The 21972-nt window shown below is 45.1% G+C and overlaps 1 protein-coding gene across 1 annotated transcript; it reads left to right on the top strand.

Moving 5' to 3' along the window:
* The first annotated feature begins 60 nt into the window (after positions 1-60).
* On the top strand, positions 61-21675 carry LOC117460865 (sperm-associated antigen 1-like). Its single transcript, XM_034102464.1, has 19 exons — positions 61-121; positions 397-541; positions 1394-1553; positions 1651-1773; positions 1851-1921; positions 2136-2248; positions 2349-2454; positions 2611-2741; positions 2933-3039; positions 3396-3525; positions 4833-5288; positions 7706-7805; positions 8230-8382; positions 8987-9144; positions 10644-10785; positions 12506-12632; positions 12749-12907; positions 17558-17875; positions 20692-21675. The coding sequence occupies exons 2-19, from the start codon at positions 399-401 to the stop codon at positions 20818-20820; spliced, it is 2826 nt and encodes a 941-aa protein (XP_033958355.1). The 5' UTR covers positions 61-121; positions 397-398; the 3' UTR covers positions 20821-21675.
* Positions 21676-21972: the final 297 nt, after the last annotated feature.

Here is a 21972-nt window from a genome sequence, read left to right as displayed (position 1 = left end):
CAAATTTGGAGCCCTCTGTCGACGGAGTCACGTGTTTCCGCTCAGGAGTACAGATTACTTCCGTTTGCGGTTTCCATAGTAACAAACAGTTTGTTCAGCAACAGAGACCGCACAGCCACAGGTAATACACTTCTTTAGTTTTTCAATAGCATAATAACGTTTATCAGCCAAGAGGACTACCTAGATTTTGTAAAGAAGGATTTGGCAATTCCTTTGTTAATTTCTCAAAAACAAACTTCTAACTCACGTTATTTTGATCACATTACGTAATTTAGCCTAACCTTTATAAATGTACAGTAATCTAAATGAAATAGTTATTTATAATGTTGTATTGCTTTCTACCTGCTGATAACAGAACAACATTGTTTGAGGAATAACTGAGTGGTATTGTTCCAGATATGAGCCACACAGAGGCATCGTTCCCCCCTCACCACCGCCCCCTTCCTCAGGACTGCAGCGTCCCTGTGGAGCACCTGGACTACGACTACATTGGACAATGCAAAGATGTAAAATACCTAGAGAAGATCTGCACGGTGCTCAGGTAGAAGCCACATAACTGAGGTTGAGTGTTAAAGGTCACATGTCATGGCCATTTCCACTGATCATAATTCCATTGTTGAGGTCTACTAGAATAGATTTATATTGTGCAATGTTCCAAAATCACATTGGTTTCTCATACAGCATCTCTGTATAGAGAGCCCACTGTGCTCTGATTGGTCAGCTCGCCCACAAGTTCTGATGAGTCCACCACCGTTACAGCAGAACATCAGTGTTTATGTGTTACAATGGCGTTTGTTAGCAACCAGAAAATGACTCCAGTAAGGACAAACAGATGAGAATGCTACGTGGGGTCTGGGTGCCGTGTTGGCGGGACGTTGTGCGGCTCGCTGCTGCGAGGAGCGGACAGTGTGAGCTGGGTTAATTTCCTGCTTGCTGCGTGGGGACTGTGAGACATTGCGAATGGACGCTGGAAGGCTCCACTAGCACCCCGCAGACTGTGTGTGAGGAGCTCCACGGATTGGTCCATTTGGACCAATGGGTCCTTTTGGGTATGGGCACGTCACGGTACCCAGGAAGAAAACAACGGAAAAAGATAAATGTCCAACGAGGCGTTCTGGGGCAGCACAGACAGGTCTTCTCTGTGTTAGAGTTGTACTCGCTACAGGGTGCACTTTGAGGGGTTGAGACTCTGCAGACCGTTCACATGCAGAAGCTACAGAACACACAACGGGTAATAACCGGAAAAGCATGACATGGGACCTTTAAAAAGGCAGAATTGATTTAGTATGGTAATCAACAGAGGTGTACCAATTGCAAAAGGATAAAGTACAAGATTATAACTCAATACAGTCTAATATACTTTTAAGAAAATAATATTTTACTTTGTGTAAAGGTCTGGCGACGAGGGCATTTATCCTCATCTAATTATGTTCTGTGAGGATCACTTGGAAAAACTGGACCCTCGGAGCCTGGCCCTCAGGAAGGAAAAGCCTGTGTCCACAGCTGCTTGCCTTCCAAATGATGAGTGGAGCCACATTGCTGATGAGTTGAAGGCATGCAATATATCCCGTTTTTTTGTTTTAAATAATCCTGTTCACTGTTGTCTCGGATACAAAGTCATTTTTCAAATAAATACTTTTTTCTTTACAGACATGGCAAGAAGAAACCAAAGCGTCAGAGACTTCACTGAAACAGCAGTCAATGTTTGATGCTCTGGTGTTTGAAAATATGCCACCTATAAGAGGTTCCAATTGCTCTGTTCCACTATGCCAGGTAAACAGTCTCCACCTGTGTGCGCAACAGTGTTAAAGCAAGACACATACTCAAAATGGAGTCTCCTTTCATTACAGACTTCAGTTAAAAAAGAAAAGAGGACTCTTTCAAAACACACTCTCCCACGTGATTATCGAGAATGGGACAAGTAAGTCATTGTGTCTCGACATTGGTCTCTTACATTGAGAAGAAAGAACACACTGTCAAAGCAGGCCCTGTACACGGAAGGCTCCAGAGATGTAACTGTGAAACGGCCTCAGCAAAGCTCCTTTCAGCAATGAGTGACCAACAGCTAAATGATTGATGCTGCAGCATCACTTTGCAGAATATCTCATTTTTCCAAAATAATGCTTTATTTCCAGGTTTGATGTCGAAAAAGAGTTTGAAAAAATCGACAGAAATGTGGATAAACATGATGCACCTGCCATTATGAATCAGGGACACCCCAAAATCAAAACTAAAGTGGATGCCTCATGTAAGGTGTTACGCATAGCAACTCATATTTATTTTGTGGTCATATCGAAACAATAAGTATGTGGGAATTGGTCTGAAATATGTGTTCCCAAAACGTCCAGTGCTGACACAACAGGAGACGCTGCTTCTTGCTAATCGCGAAAAGGATAAAGGCAATGAAGCCTTCAGAGCCAAGGATTATGAGGAGGCTGTTGCATACTACTCCAGGTCAGGCTAAAACATATCTTACATCTCTTATTATGTTTCCTGGCATTGCGTTAGATGTGTGTTGTGCATCCATTCCCATATACGGTTTCGTAAAGTGTTTGTCCATTCTTCTGTTCATAAATAAAGGTTTGTTTTATTCCTGGCTTTTCATTACAGGAGTCTTTCCATCCAACCGGCTGTGGCTGCATACAACAACAGAGCACAGGCACAGATACACCTCCAGAGCTGGCACAATGCCACGAGAGACTGTGAGAGGGTTCTGGAGCTGGAGCCTGGCAATGTGAAAGGTGCTTCTAGCTTTTGTAAAGTAGCATTTGAATGGAGTTACATGCCAACAGCAGTATGATTTTATTATTGGCATCATTTCATTGTTTCACTATAGCTCAAAACACATTATTGTTGCAACATAAAAGCACAGGATGTACAGAGAGAACGTATGTAATGTCTGTACTGTTTGTGATTGATCTTTTATCATTAGCCTTGCTACGCCGTGGCACAGTTCATAATCACATGGGCAACTTGCAAACGGCTGTTGAAGACCTGAGGGTGGTGCTAAGGGAAGAGCCGCAGAATGCTGCAGCCACGGTGGGTGACAGCAGCATGCCGCATGGTGGACGCCTGCCTGCAGCCGGTTGGTCCACTAGGTGTCCCTGTATGTGTGTGGGACCAGGCTCTTCAAACTGACAGCAGCTACTGCACTATCATGTCGTTTGTTATTCCTGTAAAAAGAGAATGGTGTCATTTTTTCAATTGTTGTATGTATTGTATTTTATATGTATTATACATATGTATTTTGTTTAAAGGGAATTGTTTATATGTCAATTTTTCAAGGATTTCAATGTACTTCAGATCAATCAGAAGGTGTTCCTTTTACCACCAGTCAGTAGTGTGTGGATGATGCGGTAGACACATTATAATGTGTGAGTTGTGTTTGGATATAGAAACTTCTGTTGGAAATTGAGAAGAAGATGAAGGAACGTCAACCCGAGCAGCGACGCAGAGGCAAACAAATTCTCATCCAAGAAGTAGAAGAGGAAGATGACAACGATAAAACCCGAGCCAAAGAGACTGGTGAGGACACTTCCATAATCAATATACGTATATCCTTGATGAACACCAGACACTGGCCGGTGACTGCTTATCAGTTCCTAAACCCATTCAGAAATCTATTTCTGATAGTTTGAATGAAGGTAATGGTCTCTTAGCTATATCTGACACGTCATGGATAGTTCGGTTAGATTGTCTTTTATTGAAAATCCACCTTTTAACCAGGACACATGTTTGTGTTGTGTATCAAGCAGTGGCTGCAGTTGTTCACTAATTATTAATACTGTTCTCAATTTAGAAACCAACCACCTCTGAGTAGATTCAACAGCTCAGTTGTACAGTAAAGTCTGACTGGATACCTTATGTCCACCAATAAGTCATATCACATTGTAACTTTACAAGTGTTTCAAATAAGAGAGAACATCTGGACTGTGAAAATGTGTGTGTGCATGTATATCCTCTGTGTGTGTGTAATCTTCTTCTTCAAGTAATTAAACAGCGTAATATATATATATATATTTAAAGCTCCATTGCTGCCAACTCTTTTCCAATCAAAGTAGCTAGTGCCTCTGGCTCTTAGAGTATATTATTTTGATTAAAAAAACAATTCGATGCTGGTTTAATCTAGGATAGGAACACATTTAACAACAAAGTGGATGAAATAAAGAAGAACATGTCTATGAAACATTATGAATGAATATCTGGCTGATAGGTAGGTTAAAGTTCACATTTAAAGATGTTGACAATTCCATCCATTCAAACATGTATATGTAGAGATATAGTCAGGAAGTGTCTCAATGACCCACGGTTTATAATAAAGACAAAGGTTTGTTTTCCAAAGTCAAATGTCCCACAGAACGTTTCTTATTTATAAGTATTTAATAACTAGATGTAAAGGATCATGATGAGTTTTTGGTTACATTTTATATATAAATATATATTTGTACACTATTCTGTAGTATAGCTGTAGATGCCTGCTTCACTAATCCCTACTTCCTCTGCCTGGCAAAGGATTGGCAGAAACACTAAGTGGTGAAAGCAGTGATTTTCATCACAGCGCCTCCTGTGCTGCAGAGAAAGGAAACACCCATGGCCCTCTGGGTAACGTGACATACTGTGCGTGCGCGTTATCTGCCCTCCCCCACCAAGCACTCTGCTTCACTGAGCATGGCTGCTTCCTGGAACTCCCTCTTTGAAGTGGTTGTGTGTCATGTGTGTCCAACCCTCCCCCCACTGTGATGTAACCACTGACTCTTTCCTGTGGGCGTGTCTCCCCCTTCCCTCTGCCTCTCCCTTCCCTCCCTCCCTCCCTCCCTCCCTCGCCCTTCTAGCCCGTCCGGTTGAACCCAGCCAGCCTGTGGGAGGGGAGGAGAGCTCAGCTGCTCCTGTCAAGAGGGGAGACATGGGTAACACTCAAAAGAAGCCCCACAGCAGAGGGGACGGGGGTCCTCACAGTGAGCCCAACAACTCCCACCACGGACACCGGAGAGGCAAAGGAGCGAGCGCAGACAAGTACAGAGTCACGCAGGAGTCCAAGGAGAAGGTGGCCAATGGATCCGGCAAGAGGGGCTCCACGGCTTCAGCCCCAGCTGATCCCAGCAGCAGCAGGAAAGAACCCCCGGTCGGAGGAAACGCAGGGGAGACCGTCAACCTTGATGCTCCATGTGGAGCCCTGCCCCCGCCTCTGTCCCGGCTGAAGAATGAAGGAAACCTGCTGTTTAAAAATGGACAGTTTTCCGACGCACTGGAGAAATACTCACAAGCCATCCAAGGCTTTACAGATTCAGGTAAGGTGGAGCAGTCCTCATCATGGTGGATGATGTTGTTGTTACCATAGATACAATAATATAATAGTCTGTGGTGGTTGGTAGATCAGTCACATTGTGTGGAGGATAAAGCTGGATGTATGGTGAAGAAGTTTAGATGCGCGTAATAACATGTGTTCTTACAGCAGGGTGTACTACACAGCTGTAGTGTAACTGGCCAGCTTCTTCACCAGTGTATCCCCCTTATTTAATACATGTTGCTTTATGTTGTTTAATCATCAATGCTCTTTAGGACTTTCTTCAACAGGCCATCGCAATTATTGTAAATCAAAGGTCACATGACCTTGCAGCTGTACACCTAGTGCTTCCCTTTAGTTTGTGTTGCCTTATCAGTGGAGGTAACAATTAAAACCACTTAAAAGGGAGTTTTTTCCATGAGGGAAAAACCTCAACAAGCGAACTGATCTCCAAGAAGCAGTCCACATGACGACATGCTGTACAGTGTGGAACTGTGGCAACGGTTCAATATTCAGGAGTTAAAAGGTCCCAATGTTTGTTGTGTGTCTTCCGTGACTCTCTCCTTACAATAATGCGCCAAATTGTGGCAGTTGAGGCACATACGGTGTGACAGTGTTTATGTTGAGCCTCAGCCCGGTGCTAAGCCTCTCAGCTCAGGTCTGCCTAGGTCACATGACCACTAACCACTCACTGTGAAATTGAATCTGTAGGACTGCAGCTATAATTCTCACAGAGAGGGAGAAACCGCTGCCCGCAGGTTCAACATGCAGACAGTTCACTTGTAGGGAGGGAGACATCTACATCCACACTTTCTTTTACAGTCGTTAACACAGTTCGTACTGTGAGCCTTTTCTGAGCCATCTTCATATACCTCACCGTGTCATCATCTCAAATCAGCTGATCGAGTGCATGCTAAATCTGTTTTAGTGTCGCAACAGAATGCTGCTCCGTCTCTAATATACAGCATAAGCTTGATGTGCCTGTGTCAATGATAATGATTGTGGAAACAACAGGCTGTCAGGCTATGAGAATAGCAAATACTGTGTGCAGTAGCTTGAGAGCAGGCGGTCGAACTTTCAGGGGAACATTTCATACAAGTCGTTTCAGGAGCGTTCCCCTCGGTGTGCCCCCTGTGTTAGCATCATGCTAATCTGGCAACATAGCAGGACGTATTAGGATGTCTTAGTGGACAAAGGTGGGCCTGCTGCCTTAAGGTCAAGTTCTTTTGTTGAGACTCATACCTCAATATCATGTTCAGTTAACAGGCAAGTAGAAAACATTAGTTAGTATATTAACAATTCTAATGCTAATGCAAGTTCTTCATTCGGTCATAACAGGATAACATCATTGCAAAACACACACACACACACACACAGCGCACAGGTGGAGTGTGTGAAGTTATTGCCAATATACAGTGGCGGCTCCAGAGTATTTGTGTTGGGTAATCTCTGGTAGGGCTAACCCATACAGCGGTGGGGCTCAAGTCAGTATGTGCAATGTAATTACATACACGCTCCCCTTGACAGTGAAACGCCACGCGTGAGGTCTAGATTATTTCCCTGTCTCAATCCAAATGGAACTGTATGAAATAAAAAGGCACATTTGTCTTGTAGTAAATAAAAAGGGCGACCTGGAGCCAATCCTGCAATTTCCCCACAGGAGAAAGAGTTGACATGCTGAAAGCCCAACCCCTGCAGGGGTCTGGGGGGATTCTCCCCCAGGAGATCTTTTGAAATACTAACATAAAATACACATTCTGGTACTCTCTTGAGAAGAAAAATAAATACATCTATTACTACATATTTAAAAAAATGAATGCCATTTCAGTTTTGTGTTACTTTGTTCTGAAAGCTGAACCTGCTGCTCCTCACAGAGAGAAGAGGAAGAGGCTGTGAATTACTTACATTACATTGTGGATAAGGGTGGATAGCCCACATTGTTCTGTGTGTCAACATGAAAGACAGCCCACACATCTATTCGTGATTCTGATTGGCCAGAATACATTATCAAAGATGTTCTATTGAGAAGACAACAGTGACAACAGTTTTCAAAACCGTTTCTAGTCTTCGGTATTTCCAGACAAGTGGCTACTGAAATCAATCTTACTAACTGCTGTGTGTGCAATTTACTCCGCGCGAGTTGGCAGACTTTAACATCATTTTTCATGGCGGGGCTAAGCTATTTCTTGGTATGGCTTAGCCTACCCCAGCGCCACTGCCAATATAACAGACGCTAAATTGCATGTAATTGTTTGGCAGTACTCCAATATGTTCTTTGAAAATGATAAATGACTCATAACACATACAGATTTTTAAAGCCATAATTAAACCAGCGAAGGGGGTTATAATGCCTATTTCTGATGTTTGCCACTTATATTATGTCAAGCAGATTCCAAGTTTCTGTGTTTCTCTTTGTTGCAGGAATGAACAGTCCTGAGGATCTATGTATTCTGTATTCAAACAGAGCAGCCTGTTACCTTAAAGATGGCAACTGTCAAGAGTGCATACAGGACTGCACACGGTGAGAGTCTCTATTTCCTAAACGTGTTCATCTGTGTGTATAAGTAGTGTGAGAAGCAGCTGTCTTAAGAGGTTGTTTCATTGAAAGGCTTTCTATTATCTATTGAAACACTTCAGTCGCAGATCACTGTTATTTCATGAAGGGATTTGCGATGGGCTGTGTTGAAAAGGACAGTCGTTCATCTCTTCAGAAGTTCTGTAAGCAGGAGAACCTCCTCCCATGTGAACACCTTGCTTAAGATTCAACTTCTGAGGCAAGCAGAAAAGGGCTTGTGTGACAGTATATCCGCACAGTACATGAGTGAAAGAACACATCCAAACATATACAATAGATTCCGAGTCCATCCCAATGTAGAGTACTTCTCAGAGAGGATCCACAGCACACTTGATCCTTTGCTCCCGTCTCATCTATGTATACCATCCAGAGCCCTGGAGCTGCAGCCGTTCTCCCTCAAGCCCCTCCTGCGCCGGGCCATGGCTTATGACTCTCTGGAGCGCTACCGCAAGGCCTACGTGGACTACAAGACCGTCCTGCAGATCGACATCAGCGTGCAGGCAGCCAACGACAGCGTCAACAGGTATTACCCTCGCCTCCCACGGGAACGCAGAGGAGCCTGAAGGAGTGTTAACATGCATATGAACAGGGAGTGGTCTTATGGCCATGGGCTGGCTGACTACCTGTTAAGTGTACTGATACAGAGACCTACCAAGTGTCCTTGCTATCCATTGGGTGATTATATCATTAGATGTATTAAGATAAGTAAATAAATAAAAAGGTACAATATCATAAAATACAATATAATTTGCCCTTTTGAATATTTGTCAATAATAAAACCCAGAAATGGCATTGTAACCATATGTCTAAAGAAACAAATCAAGTGAACACACAAAGTCTTGGCCAACAGATTTAGCTTGTGCTCAAAAGGAGCTCCAGCTCCGGGCTAAACCTGTCTGTTATGCAATAGGTAAACTCACCTGGCTGCTTTGTGTCCAGCAGTACAGTAGATCATAGCATTAACATACAAGCGTATATAATTACACTGTGAGACAATATAATGCTTGTATAGATGCACACTAACTTACTAGCGGTGAGCTTTTTAACACCTTGTCTGTGTGCGACTGTGTAGTATATTCCACTTGGGCCTGTGACAGCCACACTGACTGGTCCTGGTCCTCCTGCAGGATCACCCGGCAGCTGATCGAGGAGGATGGCCCGGAGTGGAGGGAGAAGCTCCCTGAAATCCCCCTGGTGCCCCTGTCAGCGCAGCAGCACCGCAGAGAGGGGCCGCCCAGTGCCGAGCTCCTGCAGGCCCGGGCAGAGAAGGCAGCCAGAGACGCAGGTCTGTTCTGAACAAGTCCTGATCGATCAATCATTCAGAAAATGCATCTAAGCCGGAAAACACTAATTACAAATCTGCCACAGGGCGCTTTAGGGAGTGTACACCACACCACACGCTCTGTGCCTGTAGATAGACGTCCTCCTGAGCCAGCCCTAACTATGAGCTGAATTCAAGTAGGACGTCTTACATGTAGTGGGTTTCTGCCTCCAGAACCCAAACTTAGATCTGGTTCCACAGGAGACCAGCTTCAAAGGATCTGACCATTCCACTTCTCGGAAACATGAGGAACGATGTGTGTGTTCTAGTGGGGGAATAGAATAGCCTTTAAGATCCCATGGTTTCTGATCATAACTTTGAAGGTTTGTCCCCAAAACGCTGCTATTGTAACGGTATAACATTGCAGTATTTTAAGTGGCAATATTGTATCTATTCACAGAGGCGAGATATCATACCTGTTATACTAATGATTTACGAATAGCCTTTTGAGTAGATTGGCCAATACAATGATGCAGACATGGGACAAATAAATCACAACAGGTTATTTTCTACATACTGCAGATGGATCTCAAATTACACTTTGAATATATAAATCACAATATATAGCAATATTTGTTATCACAATACTCGGTATATAACAAAATGTTTAAAATATGTTTTTCGATGGTCCTGTGATTCCTACGTGGACCAGTCACATGCTGACGGTGTTTGAGGCTCCTGTGTAAACCCTTAACCTAGGTCTTAGTGTACCCTTTGGATATAAAGTGTGACATGAGGCCTGTCTGAAGGCTGCACTCAGCTCTGAGCAGACATACAAATACAAAACATACGGTGATAGTATACAGTAGTATGGATAGTATCTTTTAGATTTGACTGCAACACAACAGTGTATACATGCTTAATGCTTCACCTAAAACAAATACAACAGTAAAATGAATGTATCTAAAATAATGATCCAGTGATATAACAGTTTTACACCCACCATTTCAATGTGTCTTCATTGAGTACTTTAACAGTTCCACAATTCAAGGACCTGTATTCTTCCTCCACCACTGTTTGACAGCGAGGAGCAGAAGAGAATGCTGTCCACACTTTCTCCACCACTCTGCACTCTGCACTAAGATACACACTGAATGTTATATGAGTGGCCGACGTGTCACTCGGTTACTGACCATGCCGTTCCCCCTCCCTAGGCTGTGCTGCAGATGCTATTTTTAAACTCCAATGAAAGAATAGACTGCTGCACAGTTCTCCCTCCCATAAGACCCTTTGCAGCAGCTTGATCAGCCGTCAGTCCACACTGTGACTGAGGGCTGACTTTACTCTCATGCCTCACGTCTAGCGAGCACAGCATTCATTTCAAGGATTTAAAACCCTCCAGCCTTATAGCATAACAGACTGGCATAACCTTGTGGTAGGAAAATAAAAAAGGGGGGTTACTTCAACAGAAAGACATGTGAGTAAGCAGCAATGAGTAATCACCACTGCACTTTGTCTTCCAGAAAGGAAAGCAGAAGTCCGCTTTACAGCAGTGAAGCAAGAAGGGAACGACTTTGTGAAGAAGGGCCAATACCAGGACGCACTGGGGAAGTACACTGAATGCCTTACGCTGAAGCCAGAGGAGTGTGCCGTCTACACCAACAGGTCAGTGGTGGCTTTCGCTTTGCGTTCCTCGTTAGGCTGTCCTTATGAGGCTGTCCTTATGAGGCTGTCCTTATGAAGCAGGGACGTCAGAACTGCAATGTTCTGGTTAGGATACATGACAACAGGTTGATTCATTATCTTCAGCCGGCTTCTGCTGCATTTAGCCCTTTGGCTAACCCGAGCCGTCAGTCAGTCAGTCAGTCAGTCAGTCAGTCAATGAGCCTGTGTTGTTGGTATTGAATGGTAGAGGCTCAGGAAACAGCTGCCTGCTTCATCACTGTTGTTCACAACTCCATGTATAGCCTCTATCATGTTGATCTAGCACAAAGCATGCAGCAGGCAGCATGCAGCAGGCACACAGCATGCAGCAGGCATCAGCATGCAGCAGGCACAAAGCATGCATCAGGCAGCAGGCACACAGCATGCAGCAGGCAGCATGCAGCAGGCACAAAGCATGCAGCAGGCAGCATGCAGCAGGCACAAAGCATGCAGCAGGCACAAAGCATGCAGCAGGCACAAAGCAGCAGGCATGCAGCATGCAGCAGGCACAAAGCACAAAGCAGCAGGCAGCATGCAGCATGCAGCAGGCACAAAGCATGCAGCAGGCAGGCAGCAGGCACAAAGCAGCAGGCAGGCAGCATGCAGCAGGCACAAAGCATGCAGCAGGCAGGCAGCATGCAGCAGGCAGGCAGCAGGCACAAAGCAGCAGGCATGCAGCATGCAGCAGGCACAAAGCAGCAGGCAGCCAGCAGGCAGCAGGCACAAAGCATGCAGCAGGCACAAAGCAGCAGGCAGCCAGCAGGCAGCATGCAGCAGGCACAAAGCATGCAGCAGGCACAAAGCAGCAGGCAGCATGCAGCAGGCACAAAGCATGCAGCAGGCACAAAGCATGCAGCAGGCAGGCAGCAGGCACAAAGCAGCAGGCAGGCACAAAGCATGCAGCAGGCACAAAGCAGCAGGCAGCCAGCAGGCAGCAGGCACAAAGCATGCAGCAGGCACAAAGCAGCAGGCAGCCAGCAGGCAGCATGCAGCAGGCACAAAGCATGCAGCAGGCACAAAGCAGCAGCCAGCAGGCAGCATGCAGCAGGCAGCATGCAGCAGGCACAAAGCATGCAGCAGGCAGGCAGCAGGCACAAAGCAGCAGGCAGGCACAAAGCATGCAGCAGGCACAAAGCATGCAGCATGCAGCAGGCAGCATGCAGCAGGCACAAAGCATGCAGCAGGCAGGCAGCAGGCACAAAGCATGCAGCAGGCACAAAGCATGCAGCAGGCACAAAGCATGCAGCAGGCACAAAGCATGCAGCAGGCAGGCAGCAGGCACAAAGCAGCAGGCAGGCACAAAGCATGCAGCAGGCACAAAGCATGCAGCACCCCACTGTCCCTCCAACAGCAGTACGTAGATGTTTAATCATGTCGGCGAGGAACATGTGATCCTGCGTCCTTAAGAAAAGCCTATGGTGTGTCCTGTTTCACTCAGCTGGTAAACAGCTTGAATGTCGGCCACACCAGAGCACACACACTGTAGCTGAGAACCGTCTGAATGAAAATACCGAACACATTAGGAAAGCAAAACGCTGTGTGTGTGTGTGTGTGTGTGTGTGTGTGTGTGTGTGTGTGTGTGTGTGTGTGTGTGTGTGTGTGTGTGTGTGTGTGTGTGTGTGTGTGTGTGTGTGTGTGTGTGTGTGTGTGTGTGTGTGTGTGTGTGTGTGTGTGTGTGTAGGGCCCTGTGCTACTTGAAGTTGGAGAGGTTTACTGAGGCCAAGCAGGACTGTGATGCAGCTCTCAAAGTGGATCCGACCAATAAGAAGGCCTTCTACAGACGAGCCCTGGCTAACAGAGGCCTAAAGGTGATTGGATGCTAAGTGTTTATTTAGAAACCAAGACTCACCTTACATTGTTATTATTTCATGAGTTAATATTGGAGCTCTCAGCTACTTACACATGTTGGTATGCTGAGCTGCAGGACTATATGGCCTGCAGCTCAGACCTGCAGGAGGTCCTGCAGCAGGACCCCAACGTGCAGGAGGCTGAAAAGGAGCTGGAGGAGGTGACGGTGCTGCTCAGACAGAGTCTGGCCAACGTGTCCCCAGCCAAGCCCAGGACGACTGTCCCCATCACAGAGGTAGATGCACTTGTCTTTTTGTATTCCCTCCACCGAGGACACTGCTCTTTCTGCTTGTCTTTGTCCGCTGCTAAAGGGTAACAGAAAAAGTAGCTGTGCAAGTTTCAGAAAACTTAGTGAACACTTTGTGGGGCGGACACACAAATGATGTTTCCCTTTTGTTAATATTGTGTTATTAAACCACACACTCTGTCCCCTTGTAGATAGAAGTCCTCCTGAGCCAGCCCTAACTTTAAACTTAATTAAAGAGAGAAGTCCTAAATGTAGTGGGTTCCACAGGAGACCAGCTCCAAAGCTAGGGTCTGACCATCCGCTTCTGGAACCTCTAGGAAACAAAAAAAAAAAAAGTTTTAACAACATGTTTATTTATTGACTTTTCATTCCTGTATAATCATTTTGCGCAAAGTTGGCACTGTTTGTCAGAGCACTTCATCCTTCTGGGATTTCATGAAGAACAGCTCCAACGCTAACTTAACTGCCAGTGTTTCCCACAGATCTGTTTCCCACATATCTGAAATAGCGGTAGTGGTGGGGGGGTGAGGTGACGTGCAACAACATTAACCTTTCTGTTGGTCGCTTGTTGGCAGACCCTTCACGCGATAGCAGAGCGAACAGATACAGGCAGGGCCCATAATGATAGCCCTATAGTTTAAATCTACTACCCACACATGAACATATGGAAATGGGTTACTAAATAAATAAATGTATTTCTAAATGTATTTAGGAACCTATCCATGTGATTTTTAGTGGGGGTCGACCTCAAATCCTCTATGGGTGTCCAGGGGCATGCCCCCCCGGTAAGATTTTATTTTTTATTTTGGAGTTAAATGCATCAATCTGGTGCATTTTGAGGGGAAAATATAGAGACTAGATCTATGGAAACACCTATATTAAACAGAACTGTATACATTTCAATAATCATAAAATCATGGCCATAACCAATAACATACCATTTCCAATATGAAAAAAACACTGAAACTTGTTTATTAATTTATTTTTGGTTCATTTATAGTTGTGAGTGTGTCTGTGCTCCTGAACCAGCCTCTCCTGTCTCCCTCCTCTCCCCCTCTCCCTCCCCTTCTCTCCCTCCCCTGCTCCTCTTTGAGGCAGCAGCAAAGACTAGTTTTCTCTCAACAAGTTTTAAAAGTGTATCTTACCTTTTTTCACCTTAATATGTGTTTACATAACTGGTGACCACACCGTTTGAGACCCACTGAGAACCACTAAGTTAACTATCTAAACACTCAGAGAGTCCTTTACCTCACCTGAGCTGAGCTTGAATGACACGCAGAGACCAATCAAGGGCTTTGATTTATGATCTGTATGACAGTGGCCATATCGGCAGGCCACATCATGTAGACAGCCAGTCACCCTGTGTGAGGCAGGCCACTTAACAGGCCAGAAGGAGGCGAGATCAGTGCAAGGGAGCGAGGGATCATTGTCCACAAGTTAATCGATCGCAGATGGCGTCGTGGTCAAGGACGGAAAAAAAAAAAATTATAAAAAAAAAAATTATTATATAAAAAAAACAAAAACCTAAATGGGTCGCGAAATATACTTGGGCGGCCATTAATATACCTGGGCGGCCCGCCCAAGTATAGTCTATGTGTGGGAAACCCTGATCTAACAATAAGATACACATAATATAAACCATAGCCCATGGGGGTGGTCAGTCTCCTTATATTATTCTATTTTTATGAAATATCCTATACCTATATATATATATATATATATATATATATATATATATAATATCCAAGCTCAGCTCCTGTGCAGTAAAGTCTTTTCCACTCATTTTGAATAAAAGAAGGGCAGAACCACTTGGCACTCTTTTATCAGCATGTCATTGTTGGAGAAGTTAATCTAAGGAGGGGGGGGGCTGAAGGAGACTGAAGGAAAGCGCTCGGCTCCGTGTTGATGTTGGTTTAGTGGCCAAAGTCCGGAGCGCAGGCCACACGAGCTGCATGTGTGTCTCTGCAGCATGGTGCAGCCATGCTCCATCACAGGGTGTTTCTCTAGTTCTTATCCCAGGGTGGACACTCTCTGCTTGCCTGATAGAACCTCTAACGTAGGCAAGGTGATCAGCTTTAAAGGTGACATATCGTGCAAAATGCACTTTTTGATGTCTTTTATTCATAAATATGTGTCCCCGGTGTGTAAGGAGACACAAAGTGTCAGAAAACGCTCTCTCTTTTCCTCCTTACCCACCTCTCTAAAAACGGGGGAACAACGAAGCTGATCCAGATTTGCTGCGTTCATGACGACATTACTAAAATGTGGCTTTACGCCCACGGAAACGTTGCTCTCAGAAACAATGAGACGTGTTTTGGAAGTAATATGGTCTTTGTTTACATTAGCAAGCATCGCTAACACTCAGAGCTAATGCTGTACTGGAGAGAGTATGTGTAAAGAACTCGGATATAAAAGGTACTGTCCTTGTGGTAACCCCGCGAGAGAGAAAGCGTTTGAGCTCCATACTGTTTCAGAAATAATGCTTGATGTGGTTTGGAACATAATGTCATTTAATCACGGCAGCGTTTAGCTGAGTTTCTGCTGGTAGACAGCCTTCTCTTCACAGAGCTTGCATGTGGACGGCTTGCATGTGGACGCTCCAAAGGGGCGTGGTCACCAGCAGCTCCAAAGGGGTGTGGCCATCAGCAGCTCCAAAGGGGTGTGGCCATCAGCAGCTCCAAAGGGGCTTGGCCATCAGCAGCTCCAAAGGGGCGTGGCCAGCAGCAGCTCCAACGGGGCGTGTCCAGCATCAGCTCCAAAGGGGCGTGGCCAGCAGCAGCTCAGTTACATTTAAAGGGCCAGACCCAGAATCAGCACTTTAGGAGCAGGGCTGAAATAGAGGGGTATGAGGCATGCTACAATGGGTGATCTGTTTGAGCAAAACACTTCAGAGACATGTTTTTTTATATGAAACCTATAACATATGCCTTAAAATAGTATAATAGGAGATCTTCAAGATTTGGCTCAGCTCGCTTGGCCGAGTTGATATGAAATAAAAATACCACTACTATTCATATTTCCCTAATGGGATGCAAAAGAAGAACGGGTTGAGTAAACCTGTATCCTGCAGTGGAAACAGCCCTCTCTCCAACCACTGCAAAACAAATGGCGGCAAGATTTGGAAAATGTACTCTTTTTAGTTCAAATAATCTGAACCATCAGGCCAAATGCACAATGCATTAAGAAAGCTGCTAATTTCTATTTAACAAGCTTCACATCTAGCTAACCCTAAGTGCTTATTATGATACCGCTCATCAGGAGGTCAGATATACCACTAGTGCAACCAGTGCTTGAATTGGAATAAAAAAGGTGCCAGTACTCTGAATCAGCAACTGTTTGAAGTCAATGTATTTATACAGGCCCAAAAACAAGTGTTTGGCTCAAAGTCATAGTATATCCTATAATGCTGGTGGGTTTATCTCTTTACTGTATATTTTAGAAAGGCCCACTGTACTTAAACAAAATGACTCAGGATGCATCTGAGATTAGAGGGGGTGCAGTGGTAAAGTGCTTTTTTATAAGTGGGGAGTGGTGGACCTGACACCCTAGGGGGGTCCGGGGGCATGCTCCCCCGGGAAGATTTTTCTTTTAAATATTGAAGTTAGATGCATCAATCTGGTGCACTTTGAGAGCAAAATGAAGAGATATATGGATACCTCTCAACATCCATATGAAACAACTGTAACCAGATTTACTTTTTCTTTATGGATATGAAAGAAAGTAAAGCCTGACTCCTACTGGCGGCTGGTTAAATGACTCCTCGTCCCTGAGTACACTCGCCATCTTTCAGCAGGACAGGAGAGAGGGAATCCTTGTCCGGCGACAACCGCTGTCTTTTCGCACTATTATTAAGCCACGCTAACATCTTCGAAATGCTAAAGTTATGTGATGTATTTTCTGCTCTAGTCTATCGCTGCGGCGCGTCATAGATGCGTCATGAGATGCGTCATGAGATGCGTCATAGAAGCGTCATGAGATGCGTCATGAGATGCGTCATGAGATGCGTCATAGAAGCGTCATGAGATGAGTCATGAGATGCGTCATGAGATGAGTCATGAGATGGGTCATGAGATGCGTCATAGAAGCATCATGAAATGCGTCATAGAAGCATCATGAGATGCGTCATGAGATGAGTCATGAGATGAGTCATGAGATGCGTCATAGAAGCATCATGAGATGCGTCATGAGATGAGTCATGAGATGAGTCATAGAAGCGCCATGAGATGCGTCATGAGATGCGTCATGAGATGCGTCATGAGATGAGTCATAGAAGCGCCATGAGATGCGTCATGAGATGCGTCATGAGATCCGTCATGAGATGAGTCATGAGATGCGTCATGAGATGCGTCATAGAAGCGCCATGAGATGCGTCATAGATGCGTCATGAGATGAGTCATGAGATGAGTCATGAGATGAGTCATGAGATGCTGCCTGTCGCCGGCGGCTGAGTACCAGCATTTTACTGAGTACCGGCAAGGTGCCGGTACTCAGTAAAATGAGGTGTCCAGAATGAGCTCTTGGGTTTAAAAACTTCTTCCTGGCTTGTAAACGCTCTGTGTATTTACCTGGATGCTCCTCAAACAAAGCCTTTCCCCCCTTCTCTCCTCTGTAAATAACTCTGTAATTCTTCTTCCTCAGGTTGCTGGAGACGAGGAAACGCTGGGCGCTGCTCAGTCAGAGAGTCCCAGAGGGGAGGAACCCATCAACCTTCAGCTGACCAACGCCTACGAGTACGGCCAGGCCCTGAACGCAGCGCGCTGCAGCGGGAATACGGCGGCCTGCGCGGCCCTGCTGGCCTCAACCCCCCCCGAGAGGCTTCCCCACTTCCTGAGCACCCAGCTGGATGGAAACACCATCAGCTTCATCATGCAAGCACTGGACTCACACCTCCTGGAGAAAGACCCCCACCTGGTATACCAACACCTCCATCATCTGCACACCACCCACAGGTTCTCGGTGAGATGCTTCATATAAGTCTTTGTAATTTAGCAAAATCACATCTCCCGGGTTGGAAGGGACAGACAGACAGACAGACAGACGATAGATAGACAGACGATAGACAGACACACAGACAGGCAGGCAGGCAGGCAGGCAGGCAGACAGACAGACAGACAGACAGACAGACAGACAGACAGACAGACAGACAGACAGACAGACAGATAGATAGATAGATAGACAGACAGATAGATAGATAGAGAGACAGATAGACAGATAGATAGACAGACAGACAGACAGATAGATAGATACACTGAACAAAAATATAAATGCAACACTTTTGTTTTTGCTCCCATTTTGCATGAGATGAACTCAAAGATCTAAATCATTTTCTATATACACAAAATAACCATTTCTCTCAAATATTGTTCACAAATCTGAAACAATCTGTGATAGTGAGCACTTCTCCTTTGCCGAGATAATCCATCCCACCTCACAGGTGTGGCATATCAAGATGCTGATTGGACAGCATGATTATTGCACAGGTGTGCCTTAGGCTGGCCACAATAAAAGGCCACTCTGAAACGTGCAGTTTTGCTTTATTGGGGGGGGTCTGTGGGGGTCCGAAAACCAGTCAGTATCTGGTGTGACCACACTCGCCTCACGCAGTGCAACAGATCTCCTTCGCATAGAGTTGATCAGGTTGTTGATTGTGGCCTGTGGAATGTTGGTCCACTCCTCGTCAATGGCTGAGCCAAGTTGCTGGATATTGGCAGGAACTGGAACACGCTGTCGTATACGCAGATCCAGAGCATCCCAAACATGCTCAATGGGTGACATGTCCGGTGAGAATGCTGGCCATCCAAGAACTGGGATGTTTTCAGCCTTCAGGAATTGTGTACAGATCCTTGCAACATGGGGCCGTGCATTATCATGCTGCAACATGAGGTGATGGTCGTGGATGAATGGCACAACAATGGGCCTCAGGATCTCGTCACGGTATCTCTGTGCATTCACAATGCCATCAATAAAATGCACCTGTGTTCGTCGTCCATAACATACGCCTGCCCATACCATAACCCCACCACCACCATGGGCCACTCGATTCACAACATTGACATCAGAAAACCGCTCACCCACACGACGCCACACACGCTGTCTGCCATCTGCCCTGAACAGTGAAAACCGGGACTCATCCGTGAAGAGAACACCTCTCCAACGTGCCAGACGCCATCGAATGTGAGCATTTGCCCACTCAAGTCGGTTATGACGACGAACCGGAGTCAGGTCGAGACCCCGATGAGGACGACGAGCATGCAGATGAGCTTCCCTGAGACGGTTTCTGACAGTTTGTGCAGAAATTCTTTGGTTATGCTAACCCATTGTTGCAGCAGCTGTCCGAGTGGCTGGTCTCAGACCATCTTGGAGGTGAACATGCTGGATGTGGAGGTCCTGGGCTGGTGTGGTTACACATGGTCTGCGCTTGTGAGGCCGGTTGGATGTACTGCCAAATTCTCTGAAACGCCTATGGAGACGGCTTATGGTAGAGAAATGAACATTCAATTCACGGGCAACAGCTCTGGTGGACATTCCTGCTGTCAGCATGCCAATTGCACGCTCCCTCAAAACTTGCGACATCTGTGGCATTGTGCTGTGTGATAAAACTGAACGTTTCAGAGTGGCCTTTTATTGTGGCCAGCCTAAGGCACACCTGTGCAATAACCATGCTGTCTAATCAGCATCTTGATATGCCACACCTGTGAGGTGGGATGGATTATCTCGGCAAAGGAGAAGTGCTCACTATCACACATTGTTTCAGATTTGTGAACAATATTTGAGAGAAATGGTTATTTTGTGTATATAGAAAATGTTTTAGATCTTTGAGTTCATCTCATGCAAAATGGGAGCAAAAACAAAAGTGTCGCATTTATATTTTTGTTCAGTGTAGACAGACTCTGGTGGACAGACAAAAGACAGACAGACAGACAGATAGACGATAGATAGATAGACGATAGATAGATAGACAGACAGATAGACAGACAGACAGACGGATAGATAGACGATAGATAGACAGACGGACAGATAGACGATAGACAGACAGACAGACAGACAGACAGATAGACGATAGACAGACAGACAGACGACAGATAGACGATAGACAGACAGACAGACAGACGATAGATAGACAGACAGATAGATAGACAGATAGACGATAGATAGACAGACAGACACACACACACACACAGACACACACACAGACAGACAGACGATAGATAGACAGACAGACGATAGACAGACAGACAGACAGACAGGACAGATAGATAGATATAGACAGATAGATAGACAGATAGATAGACAGACAGACAATAGACAGACGGACGACAGACAGACAGACAGAGAGACAGACAGACAGACAGACAGACAGATGGATTAGTGATCCCAATTTGGGAAATTATTTTGTTACAGAAGCATCAGTGTTTGGACATTAAAATGAATATACTTAAAAAGTGGAATGTATTCCGTTACAATTACAAATGTTACCTTGACCTGTTCAAAAGTAATCAGTTACCTAACCAATATCAATATAGTAATGTCACCTGATTACTTTGTCACTTTTGGATTACCTTAACATAAAATAAGCAAATAGACAAGGTCACTCTGTAACTGTAAGGGAAAAGTTACAGATCTTCTCCTAACTACGTCATTCCGTTACATATGATATTTTTTTCCCCAAGCCTGCATATTTCCTTACATAGATCACCACGACGACTATTGAATTAAAACACGTTGTTGTGCTCCGTGTGGTTTTGGTGATGAAATGCTGTGCTTTTTATCAGGTTGTATTGATGCTGCTGGAGAAGGACGAGCGTCGCCACATGACCCAGCTGTTTGAGCACCTGTCTGCTGTGCAGAGCGCAGAGTTCACTAAGAACGATGTCCAGAATCTGGCCAACAAGTACATCTGACCCCCCAAATCCCCCCCCCCCCGCTGCATGAGCATCTGCACCACTACAACTCTTGGATCTATGCAAAACGATGCCCAACAACTGAGTCCAGGGACAGGAAGCGGCAGAAGGCGCCCCGGTGGAACGTGTGCACTGCTGTGCTGTAGATTAACTGATCACTGTATGTTTAAGGAATATATTTTTCTGCCCAGAACATTTTGCTATGCAGATTTACTTTTGTACCACCATGTGCGTTGTACAACATCAAGGCAGTGGCATAATATGGACCTTTCACTTTAGTGTAGTGATACAAAAAGGTCCAATGTACAATTTCATGCAACGCTCCAGGCACGTGTTCCGCTCTCAGGACTGGCTCGTGTCCCCGGAGGGAGTCCTTTGTGATGGAGCTTCATTCAGACATGATATTTAGTTCTGGGTGAATGGAGCCAAGGAACATGTGAGCTCATTTGCTACTGAGCTAAGAAAGGTCTGTTGCTTTGGGTTTAATCCATAAGAGTTTTATTTTGACCATATGTCCTCTGTGCGGGGGAAGGGACCTGCTCTCACTGCTCTTCTGTGCACTTTGATATCAGTATCTGTTGAACTGATATCAACTGACGGTGTTGTAGGAAACAAGATTCTAATGTCGAGAGGCAAAGGCAGTTTGTTGTCTCATGTCCATAAGGAACGACAGGAAGTCATTCGCCCATTTGTTCACCAAATGAGCCATGCAGATGTACCCTGCAGAGAAGCAGCATCTTCACACTTCAGGCTCGGGCTGAGCGTGCAGATACTTCTAGAGAAAGAGTATATCTATATCACTTTTTAACGGTTTGGATTTATGCATAATAAATCATACGTATATTCACTAAGCTACAGGCGCGTATTGTTTGAAATATGTCATTTATTTGCTAACTTTCAATGTTTAGTATTTCATTATTGAACATTCCAGTCATCCAAACCATTGTTTTAAAGGTTTTACAAATTCTACATGAATGTACTAAATGTAGTCAAGGGTGACGAGAGGCAATAACTTCACATGTTCCACAGTTTCTCCTCACTGCGCTTTGAACGTTCTTCCATAGAGATGTAGTGTTCACAGAGGGCTGTTCAACCAACCGGGGAAATGTCTTCTTCTCTGTGCCAAGTGAAAGTGTTCAATACAAATAAAAT

This window comes from Pseudochaenichthys georgianus, chromosome 16 (assembly GCF_902827115.2).
Source record: "Pseudochaenichthys georgianus chromosome 16, fPseGeo1.2, whole genome shotgun sequence".
NCBI classification, from domain to species: Eukaryota; Metazoa; Chordata; class Actinopteri; order Perciformes; family Channichthyidae; genus Pseudochaenichthys; species Pseudochaenichthys georgianus.
Note: the sequence above shows the minus strand (reverse complement) of the source record. Positions and strands in the feature narration are given on the sequence as shown.